The sequence below is a fragment of the Nomia melanderi genome, chromosome 11 (genome assembly GCF_051020985.1).
Source record: "Nomia melanderi isolate GNS246 chromosome 11, iyNomMela1, whole genome shotgun sequence".
NCBI classification, from domain to species: domain Eukaryota; kingdom Metazoa; phylum Arthropoda; class Insecta; order Hymenoptera; family Halictidae; genus Nomia; species Nomia melanderi.
In genome coordinates, this window is record NC_135009.1 from 17,814,517 (window position 1) to 17,825,993 (window position 11,477).

An 11,477-nucleotide genomic window follows, 5' to 3' on the forward strand; every position below is an offset into this window, starting at 1 on the left:
TTTGCTGGATCCAATGTTCGACGGTAAACGAAACTTTGTCTTAAGGATCGGGATTCGAAAGAGTCGCGCGGCTGATTTCGAGTATCGATCGTGACGAATCGCACGAGTCGCTGAACCGACCGATGCCGCCATCTACGGCGAAACGCGCAACCTGTTCGCGCAGGCGGCCTCGGTATCGCAGATCCCGAGTACGGAAATATCTACGCTTCTCGCGGTGCCGGTGTTTCGGAACAGCGGCGAGAGAATATTAAAGTATCGCTCGTAACGCTGCCATGCGAAACCAACCCGAGTCGATACGACAGGCTGTGCGACGCGAAACCGACGAGAAATTTTACGTTACGCGTTACGTCTATCCTATACACCTCGCCCGTGCTATCTCGAGTCTGCGGTGATGGCAAAAAGTGACAACCGACATGGGTTCCGACGACGAGATATCCGAAGACGAGCATGAAATTCTCGTGTATGTAGAATTCGAAGGACTCGTGGACGTTAATGTGTTCAGTGAAGAGCAATTGCAATTAGATATGATCGGTATAGACACGGAACATCCGATAATGCAAATTAATGGGAAGGTAATTCCAAATTATCTTACGCGTTGGACAAATCGAACAAAATATTGTTACTCTATTACCCATGGTATTCTAATGATTCTAGCTTTACGAAGGCACTTACGAAGATGTTAACGGTACATACATGTTTTTCGTAAAAAACGACAATTTTATGCCGGACGATCCCGTTTTCGATGACATTCCGAGCTTAACGTATTTTACTAAAACTAAAAAAATCTTAAAGATGCAACGAATCTTTATCAAATCTAGGACAGAAGTGCTCGGAGATTCGACCCATGACCGTTGTATTCCAAATTTAAAGACTCTTCGGTTAGCTGGAGTACCGTGTCGATATCAAGAAGAAGGTAGAATTCGATATACCTCCAACTTAATTCTATTCTAACTGTATAATTCAATTTATACTTTCGCATTTTCTCTTCTTAGCTCTTTCCTTCTGGAAGACTATGAGAACCAATAGATTAAACGCTTTGCATTCATATCTGGAGAAGCAAAAGATCAGACGAGAAAAAAAATCTCAGGGTATAATACCTGAATCAGAATCCGACGAAGATAATCCTTTTGCCATGTATAAACATAAAGACGAATCCGATAACACGAATAAGTTTAACGATACTTCTGTAAAACGCGAAGAAGATCCATTCTACTCTAAATCTGTATCGCCTAAAGAAATTATCGATGAAAGTCTAAATACCGTCAAAGATAGTTGTGACGGCGATCTTCGAGAATTTCGAGCATTACAGAAACCGCAATCTTTGACCTCGGATGATGCTAATCATCGTTTAAACACATGTATAAATAACTTGTCCAAAAAAAGAAGCACGAACAAAGCTCATAAGAAACAAAGAATAAAAGATAAAAAGGCACAACCGTCGATAACGAAAAGTAAAAGATCCTTTGATAAAATAGAAGAAAAGTTAGAGGAGTTGCACATATTAAACGTTAACGGCACTTCCAGTACTTCGGATACTTTAAAAAATACAAACATTAACGACGACTGTGAACCGACGAAAACCGAAGAGTGCGAAGCAAAAGTAGATCAAGAAGATGCGACTAATGCCAAAATTTCGAAACAATTGAAACGAGAAGCAAAAATGAAAGAAATATCTGAACAGTTGAGAGCATACGCGGAAGAATATAAATACTAAAATGGATACATGAAAATCTATACTGACCAAAAATAATAACGTGATGTACGTATTATTTGTATCATTAGTACTTTTAATCTTTCAACATTTTATTCGTTAATAGAAATAGCAAATGCGACAGTTATTTCAATTAATTAAATATATCTAGTAACGATGCGATTTAACCAACAGTTATTTCTTTAGTTTGTTCGTTTGTTCCCGTTGTTTGAAAATCTTTTTACGCTATATGTTCACTGGGATATTGGTTTAAATGTTTTACCTATACAATATGTAGAAAAAAATTTTAATTCTCCTTTCTTTTCTTTTCTTTTCTTTTCTTTTCTTTTCTTTTCTTTTCTTTTCAGTGATTTCTCTGAATAGTTTTATTTTCTTTATTTCTAATCAGATTTCCATACTGATTGTCATAACATTTTCATTATTAATATTATGTATACCTTATCTAAATTGCTTTTGAAATACTGCATTATTTTTGGAAATATACAATGATAATTGATCATTAATTAAATCGCTGTTTAATAACTTATATTAAAGTGATTCTTGCTAAGTAATTTTAACATTAATATAAACATACACAGTATAGATATATAATATATATATATATATATATATATATATATATATATAATACGAAGTTCAATAACGTGTAATTTATTGTCTGTAGATATGTAAATATGGTTTCATTTTTTCACCAATTCAAATCACTGGGAAGCTCATCAGGATAATCTCCAGTTAAACATGCTGTACAATGACCGATATAACTGCTTTCTCTATTATCCATACCAAATCTTACAGCTTTGACAAGTCCATCTACCGAAAGGTATGTTAAACTGTCAGCTCCCACATATTTTGCTAGTTTTATGTTATCTAATTTATTTGCAATTAATTCTTCCCTTGTTGGAATGTTGATTCCCATATAACAAGGATATTTCAATGGAGGTGAAGCTATTCTAATGTGAACCTATAAAAATATGTTTAGAAATCACTTTTCGTTTCAATTTATCCGTCACCTTAATAGAATTGCTCAGAATTAACGACCAGTAAGAACCGTACCTCCTTTGCTCCTGCATCTCGAAGCAATTTAATGATAGGTCCAATAGTATTTCCCCTAACAATCGAATCGTCTATAAGAATTAATTTTTTTCCTTTCACATTTTCCGATAACGCGCCAAACTTTTTTGCCACGCCAAGTTGTCTAAGCCGTGTACTGGGTTGAATAAACGTTCTGCCAACATATCTGTTTTTGCATAACACTTCTGCGAACGGTATTTCAGACTGTAAAGTAAAAATACTTCCGTCAGTACGACGATATTCGATTTATGAATCCTGTAAGATCTTCAAAATTTCAATGATCAAAGAATAAATTTAGCGCATCTACCTGTCTGGCATAACCATGAGCAGCTGCAGTTCCCGATTCAGGTACCGAACTGACTATGTCCGCTTCTATCGGAGATTCTAAAGCAAGTTCTCGTCCGCATTGCATGCGAACAGAGTATACCATTTGTCCTGTTAAACAACGGGAAGGAAACTCGAAAACGTGTATCGTTATATTTTTAACACATATCATTTTCTAATTCTTATATCTTACCTTCAAAAATACTGTCGCTTCGTGCAAAGTAAACGTATTCGAAGATGCAAAAAGCTTGTGGTTTTTTGCCTGGCCTATCGACAATGTCTATAGTTTTAATGCCTTCACGGGTGAGTTCTACAATTTCTCCAGGAAACACTTCGCGCACGTATCGTGCTCCGATACTTAAGAATCCACACGATTCCGAAGAAATAACCCAACCTTCGGCTTCGTCGTCGTCGTCGTCCGATTCGTTTCCTGCTGCATAAAAGTATTTTACTAAACCGGCTTTTTCTTATGCACACAGAGACTAGAAATAACGCACGGACAATATATTTACGATACGTTTGTCCAAGTACATTGACATACCCAAATTACCAATTGGTACAATTTTTCCAAGACACAACGGCCGATTCCCATACGGATCTCTAACTCCATATATCTTGTCTCTTTGCATGATTACTAATGAATACGACAGTGGTGCTAATTGCATGAGATGTTTAATACGCGCTGGCCAATCCGGACCGTTAACTTCACCTTCGGGAGGGTTTAAACAGAGAGCTTGAGTGATTAATTCAGAATCAGAATAAGTTGATAAGCCAACTCCACGACCTAACACCTGAGCGTATACGTAAATTGCAAAATTTTAGCCGTAACTTTCAGAAATAACAGTTGCGTTTTATTATAATTTAATTTATTAGCATTACACGATATTACCATTTTCCTCAACGATTCTGTATTAACTAGTTCTCCGTTATGAGCAACTGCTAATGCCCCGTGCGCAGTGTGAACTACAAATGGCTGACAATTGACTTCTTCGCTTGCCGCGCTTGTGCTGTATCTAGTATGACCAATGCCAAGATTTCCGCTGAGCTTTTTCATATTTTCATCGTTAAAAATGTTGTTAATCATTCCCATACCCTTGTGAACATGGAAAGACTTTGAGCAAACACCTTCGCTGGTGACGATTCCAGCACTTTCTTGGCCCCTGTGCTGTAGGGCAACCAAACCTAGACAAATATTGCCTCTAAGAAAGAATTGGTATATTTTTTTCTTTAAACAAAGAACAAAGATACGTAATGTAACTTACCTAAACAAATAACTTGAGCAACGTCGATTTGAGATGGCCAATCACCGGCGGCGATACATCCAAAAACTCCACATTCGTGTGTAAGGCCAGACACGTTCTGACCTTTAGTTTCCGCTTGATTGCACAGCCTTTTGCTTTTCTTGTTTTCTCTAGGCACTATTTCAGTGCTAGACCCTATTTGCGTGTTACAAGACATTTTATTCGTAATCTGAAACATGTTAGAGTAGTTGATCTAAAATCTGTGACAGAATTTACAACTTTATAATTAACAAATTATATTATTGCGTTGAACTAAACTCTTATGTTGTTCTTTAAAATTTCCTGGTTACACTTTGTAACGCGTAATGTTACGCAATAGTTAAAAGAAAAAAGAAAACAATATTATTTGTATGTTGCAAAACACGTATTAGACCCCCTTGAGATTCCTTCCGAATTATCAGTAATGCTCTTGTAAACTATTGACCCCTGATGTGCTGATAAAACTTCTTTTTCAATGTTACTACTTTACTTTTTCTGTACGCTTGCTTAATCAGCATTTCGCAACTGATTTCGTCAATGTACTACATTCACATTAATGTGGATGAAAAACATTTGTACATGAAATTTACAAATTCATATAATGAATATTCCCAGAATATTCCAAATCTCGCAGCAATGGAAAACTTTTCTTAAAAGAAAAGGCATTGTAAACAAATGTATAAAGAAATTTATAGTATTTACCGATAATTACTTATAAAAGCAAAGCTTGTAAATATCCTTATTTCGTAAATGATGCGGTTTTCATTTATATGGTACTTTAATGTAATCAAATGTAATTGAGCAACAGGTCTATTCTGGTTCTGTTCGACGATCATTTTAAATTACTTAGGGTTCAATTAACGAAGAAACTTTAACTTGTGATATCCACTTGAATAATGAAATACTCGTTGAATTGAAATTTCGACTGTTCTGTATCAAGTGCGTACAAAACAAAAGATGCACGTATTTGTTTCTTATTTAAACTTTTCATGTAAACCCTCTCGGCAGCGCGTTAACGTATAGAAATACGATTGATAAAGATTCAGAACTGTTTGAAAACCGATCTCATTTATGCAAAAGAGTTTAGAGCATCCGTTTACGTACCACGTGCATCAAACGCTTGAGCGTCGTGATGTTCTGCTGTCAGCTCGAAAGAGATCCGCATATGGCTCTTGACTGGCTTCTACTGCACGAATAAGTGTGTAGGCCAATGGAAACTTGTTTTCGATTACGCCGGGGGAGGAGGAGGGGTAGCTTATTTAACTATTATCTTGTTTTTAATTATCGACCGTTTATTTACACTAATTTAAAGAATAACTGTAACTCGCAGAAACGTGAAAAACTGTTAACCGCAGAGTTGATTATTAAATACTGAAACTATACACGCATCATCAGCCTTATTAGAATTACGACCATCTTATATTCTACTAATTATAGTAGATAATCCTTTTTATTTACCTCATAGATTCAATGATGCGAATGTCGATCATACTCTATTATGCATCGATCCATGATTATATAACGGTAACATTTTACTGGAATGTAAATATATGTCCTTACAGTATTTTATAAAATTAAATTCCCCTATTGTTTTAGACGAATAAACAGAATAAAATCAATGTTGAACATTTTTTTAATTTCAATGTCTTTCCAATTCACGTTCCTTTATTATACTTTATGCATTTCCGTTTATATCGTGCACACCATTCACATTCGTATTTATCATTTAATCCACACGAGGATAATTTATGAATTTACACCAATCAAGTGAAGCAGAATTTCAAAAGTGGGGATCGGTAAAGAGACTCTACTGTACAAGAAGAGAGAAACTGGCATTCGAGAAGTAAACGAACAACAGGAAACATGACCGGTAAGCAGTCAAATAATTACCGCCACAATTTATCTACGTTTTAATTGTAGTCTTATATTTTTCATTTTCATTTACTATTTAAATAATTCACTTTTTACAGTTCAATAGTTTCTTTTACTACAATGGTACAAGTTATTTTGCTTTGAATAAGTCGTCTGTCACGTTTGTTTAACCAATTAAATAAGTACCAGTAAGTGCGTATTTCTGAAATAGATGCAATCGAACGTGTACTTTTCTAAAAATATATATATTAAGACACGATGTTGACCATATTATAAATATTCATTGTTTAAAATTTTAAAGAATAATTTTCCCCGAAAAATAACATGTTTCTTTTATCGTTTAAAAGATTTTCACACAGCTTTTAATAGTTTAATCTTAAACAATGATTTTTTAAAGTTCTATTTTTAATTCAAACTTTATAGGATACAAATTATTACACATTTATGACAATTATTACAGTCGAATTGTTATAAGATAATCAAGAAAATATTAAGATATTTTTCCTGTGGTCTACAGAGTACGAACAAGGAAAACTAATTATCGAGGGAAAGACTAAACAGGTGTACGAGCTGCTAAACGATCCCGTACTATGTCTTTTACGAAGCAAAGATCGCATCACTGCTGGAGATGGCGCGAGATCTGACAACTTGGAAGGCAAAGCGGCTATTAGCACAGCTACTACAGCTAAAGTTTTTCATCTATTGAACCAAGCAGGAATAAAAACTGCATTTGTTAAAGTGGTAAACGATGTAACTTTTATTGCCAGAAAGTGTGAAATGGTACCGATAGAATGGGTCACTAGAAGGTTAGCTACTGGTAGTTTTTTGAGGAGACACCCAGGTTTGTAAATTGTAGAAAGACTAATCGTTTATTTGGTGAAATTAAATTCGATAACTTATCGATACATTCGTGTTTACTTTGTTATAGGTGTTCCGGAAGGATATAGATTTAATCCACCGTTACAGGAAACTTACTTTAAAGATGACGAGAATCATGATCCTCAATGGTCAGAGGAACAAGTTATTTCTGCGGGTTTTAAATTGAATGGACTCACAATAGGGAAAGATGAATTTGATATTATGCGGCAAACAACTGTCGTTGTATTTGAAATTTTAGAAAGAGCATGGGCAACTAGAAACTGTGCTCTTGTAGACATGAAAATAGAATTTGGTGTAGATACAAATGGGGAAATTCTGGTAGCAGATATAATCGACAGTGACTCTTGGAGACTCTGGCCATCCGGTGATAAGAGGCTGATGAAAGACAAACAAGTATTTGTTAATGATGTTGTTTTAATTATCTCAGTAGAATTACTCATTACAGTATTAAATTGTTACTTCTAGGTATACAGAAACTTAACAACTGTTACACAAGAAGATTTGGAAGTTGTAAAACGTAACTTTAAATGGGTAGTGGATCAACTGGACTCTCTTATTCCTCCACATAATAGTTTAGTTGTTATTTTAATGGGTTCACCATCCGATACAGAGCATTGTAAGAAAATAGCGAAACACGCAGAATCTTTAGGTTTAAAAGTTCACCTTCGTGTGTGCAGTGCTCATAAAGGAACTCTGGAAACGTTACGTATTCTCTCAGAGTATGAAGGTAGCGGTGAAAAGGTATACAATATTTCTGCTTTAAAAGTGAACAAATTTTTTTTAGACTCTAGTCTTAAAAATTTTCTATATCTATAAAATGTTCTCTATCTTTTATTCTATACAATTCAGGTATGACAAAGTTTATTTCTTGGAAAAATATATTATATGTTTATATTAATCGAAATGCGAGAAACACTATCAAAATAGCAACACGAACCGGTTCGTTGTTTTTCATTTTCCAAGGATTGTATTCGACCTTTGTATCTTTCAAACGTGTGTGTGTGTGTGTGTGTGTGTGTGTATGACACCATATTATCACTGTGACAGCGATAAACAACCGATATATTCATTAATGTATACTGTTTACTTCCGAGTTATCGTAAGTCGTCTTTCTCTCTCCTAGGTGGTGCTAATAGCTGTAGCAGGGAGAAGTAATGGATTGGGTCCAGTACTATCTGGAAATACGCCTTTGCCTGTTATTAATTGTCCGCCTTTTAAACCGGAAAGCATTTCACAGGATTTATGGTCATCGATTAATGTGCCTTCAGGTTAATTAATTATAATTTGCATACTAGATTGGAATTATATTCTATTCGAACGTATATTGTGAATAATTTATATTTTTAGGTATTGGATGCACTACAGTCGCTTATCCGGAAAGTGCTGCACTTGCAGCAGCACAGATTCATGCGTTATACGATCACCACGTTTGGTCACGTTTACGAGTCAAACAATTAACGAATTTCATTGCTTTGAAGCAAGCTGATGTACAATTCAGGAATCTTGCCGTCTAACATCTCCCTGTGAGCTGATGTATATCAAAATATAGTGTTTTCAATTGTTTTTCAATTTATATAACAATAGTAATAATGACAATGACAATGACAATGACAATGACAATGACAATGACAATACTGCTCAATTAGTGTGTCAACAGACATTATAAGAGTTAAATATGCAAAACTAACACGTTTCACTTCGATACTTTAGTTATTACTTCTCATTAAGACTATACGTATTCTTATAGATTGAAAAGTATAACATTTATTCAGAAAAATTGTAATTGATTCGTATATTTAAATGTTCATGCTTGCCCTTTTCGTGTATACCGTATTACTTTTCCTACTGGTTATTCTTTATTGGTTACAAGTGTATAATATTCATCTATTTCCGCTTAAACAAATTTTCGAATAACATGAAAATATATAGGCGTTTTCAAGCCTTGGAAATTTAATTAATTATTATAATTGATTGTAAATCAACGATCGTTATTACAAATTGTTAAATACACTGTCGTTATGGTATCATTGAAAGACAATTTTGTACAATTTTTTACATCGATCTAATAACCGATTTTAATAATACATTACTCGTTTAATCTGAAACAAAACAGGAGAGTTATATTACAGTAATTCTATCAGCATGTACTTACTGTAACATCAAGGAACGAATTCGTATAAATAATTACCGTTATAATTACAAATTCTGCCCTGCTAAAGTTTCTATTTCTGCAGCTTCTTTCGGACAACTTTCACTTAAAATTACCGGTCCAGTCTCTGTTATTAAAATATCATCTTCAATACGTACAGCCAAACCATGAAATTGCGACGGTGCGAATTGATTTCTCGAGTTTACATATACACCTAGAAAGACGAATGAAGTAAATTTACGGAGAAACAAAACTATGCTCTCGATTGAATTATACCTGGTTCTACGGTCACTATCATTCCAGGTTGAAGTTTCATGTTCCTAGAAACATTTCCTGTATCATGTACATCCATCCCTAAATAATGACTTACATGATGCGGGCAATACGTGTAAGCGGCTGAAACCAACTGATTACCAGTTAAATGTTTTGGTATTAGTCCAACTTCTTGTAATCTTTTCCCTAATAAAGAGCACATGTGATGAAATAATTGATCCAAGGTAGGCATTTCTTTCAGTCTAGAAATTAAAATCTTTTGAATGTCCAATATAATATCGTATAAAATTCTTTGTTCTTGCGTAAACTCGCCATTGATCGGCCACGTTCTAGTTACATCGGACGAATAACTATGATATTCGCAACCTAGAAAATTTCAAGAAAGAAAAATTATAAGGAATTCATTGATGGAAAACGGCAGTTTCGTATCGGTAAAATACATTAAACGTACCTGCATCCATTAGAATCATATCTCCATCTTGAATAATTTGATTATTACTAATGTAATGAATGATATTAGCATTTTTACCCGATGCAACAACTGGTGGGTACGCTAAGAATTCTGCTCCGTTCATGCGACATTCATAATCAACTGTTGCAAACAGCTGATGTTCAGTCATTTTTGGTTTTGATATCTTTATTGTTTTAGATATTGCTGCGGACACAATCTCACAGCTTTTTCTCATTAGACGAATTTCCGATTCAGATTTGATTGATCTGATATCATGTATTATATTTGTGGGAGAAACGGATTTTGCGCTATCGGTTTTTTTCATCGATTCAAGTAACTTTCTATGTAGAATTGGTTGCACTATACTATTATTATCATTATTATCATCATACCAAACGATACAGTTTTGGTTTTCATTTACAAATGAGGTAAAAAAGTGTTCAAACTCTGTCACAGGAAACGCCAAATCAACGCCAAACAATGTAAGGGCATTGTCGACTCCAGTTCTTGGACCATCCCATAAATCGGAATGGTCGTCTGGTTGTTTTACAAATAGTATGGTTGCAAAGTTTTCATTTTTTGCTGTAATTACCAAAATACTATCGGGTTCTTGACAACCAGTAAAATATAAAAAATCTGTATTTTGACGAAACACATATGGGATTTTATCCGACATGTACACTTTGGAAGACGATGGAATAACTATAATATGCGATGTGGCTTTATTTCTGATATTAGCACGCGAAACGATAGTTTCCATTAGCCTAGTTCGCCTGTCTCTGAACTCGTAAAGTTGGATACCTGGTACAATTTCCCCTTTTTTTATTAAATGGGGATGAGTTATCGCTGTAGGCTGTCCACACGCTCGATGAAGATTCGTTGATATCTCCGTTGATTGACATTGACTTTCATTGTTCGTGGACGTATTTATCGAGTGTCGAATATACCTTCGTTGTCCTACGATTCGAATTAATTTTCCAATGATGTATAAGTTTTAAATTTGCACGTACGATTCCAAATTGTTCGAGGAAAATATAACCTACCTATCTTATACTAATTTATTTCTATTTGTATTTTTATTGCTTACCATATTTCGTAATGTGTCTTATAACAGAACAATGTATGCTGCTAAACATCTTAATGTACTCTGGATTATTGTTCTTTCAATTCATAAATGTATAAAAAATGTCGATTTCATGAATTTTCAAGTGTGAACACCTTTAAGATTCCATTGTGTTATCACGTACTCATGCTCAGTTAACGTGCATACGATGCTCGCGCGAACAATGTATTCTGTATACATGGGAATCGCGGTCGAAAAGTTTAATAATCATTGTGAAATGGACTGTAGATTCAAGTAATCAACGATGTATTTTCTGTGTCGTTTATTATCCTTCAGCGATTAACGCCGCTTCGTTACTCTTAGTGACTGTCGCTCAAACTTTTTTAACGATCAATAGAGGGGCG

General features: G+C 34.7%; 4 protein-coding genes across 5 annotated transcripts; 2 read left to right on the forward strand and 2 right to left on the reverse strand.

Annotated features, from left to right (window-relative positions):
• Positions 1-238: 238 nt before the first annotated feature.
• On the forward strand, positions 239-2,526 carry LOC116432025 (uncharacterized). The gene is made up of 4 exons (XM_031988287.2): positions 239-572; positions 655-913; positions 993-1,759; positions 2,376-2,526. The coding sequence occupies exons 1-3, from the start codon at positions 414-416 to the stop codon at positions 1,712-1,714; spliced, it is 1,140 nt and encodes a 379-aa protein (XP_031844147.2). The 5' UTR covers positions 239-413; the 3' UTR covers positions 1,715-1,759; positions 2,376-2,526.
• Positions 2,380-9,340, forward strand: Paics (PAICS bifunctional enzyme). The gene is made up of 7 exons (XM_031988286.2): positions 2,380-2,531; positions 6,155-6,256; positions 6,776-7,099; positions 7,187-7,530; positions 7,603-7,878; positions 8,261-8,405; positions 8,485-9,340. The coding sequence occupies exons 2-7, from the start codon at positions 6,250-6,252 to the stop codon at positions 8,649-8,651; spliced, it is 1,263 nt and encodes a 420-aa protein (XP_031844146.1). The 5' UTR covers positions 2,380-2,531; positions 6,155-6,249; the 3' UTR covers positions 8,652-9,340.
• LOC116432022 (amidophosphoribosyltransferase) lies at positions 2,400-5,636 on the reverse strand. 2 transcript variants are annotated; one of them, XM_031988281.2, is made up of 8 exons: positions 5,491-5,636; positions 4,369-4,576; positions 3,996-4,288; positions 3,648-3,897; positions 3,300-3,536; positions 3,090-3,217; positions 2,765-2,986; positions 2,400-2,672 (listed from the first exon to the last, which is right to left on the reverse strand). In XM_031988281.2, the coding sequence occupies exons 1-8, from the start codon at positions 5,497-5,499 to the stop codon at positions 2,400-2,402; spliced, it is 1,620 nt and encodes a 539-aa protein (XP_031844141.1). In that variant the 5' UTR covers positions 5,500-5,636. The 2 variants fall into 2 exon arrangements, with proteins under 2 accessions (XP_031844141.1, XP_031844140.1); XM_031988280.2 differs by having other exon boundaries at positions 3,300-3,539.
• Positions 9,334-11,456, reverse strand: LOC116432023 (xaa-Pro aminopeptidase 3). The gene is made up of 4 exons (XM_031988285.2): positions 11,098-11,456; positions 10,011-10,967; positions 9,563-9,925; positions 9,334-9,500 (listed from the first exon to the last, which is right to left on the reverse strand). Exons 1-4 carry the CDS (start codon positions 11,144-11,146, stop codon positions 9,334-9,336), a joined length of 1,536 nt encoding a protein of 511 aa, XP_031844145.2. The 5' UTR covers positions 11,147-11,456.
• Positions 11,457-11,477: the final 21 nt, after the last annotated feature.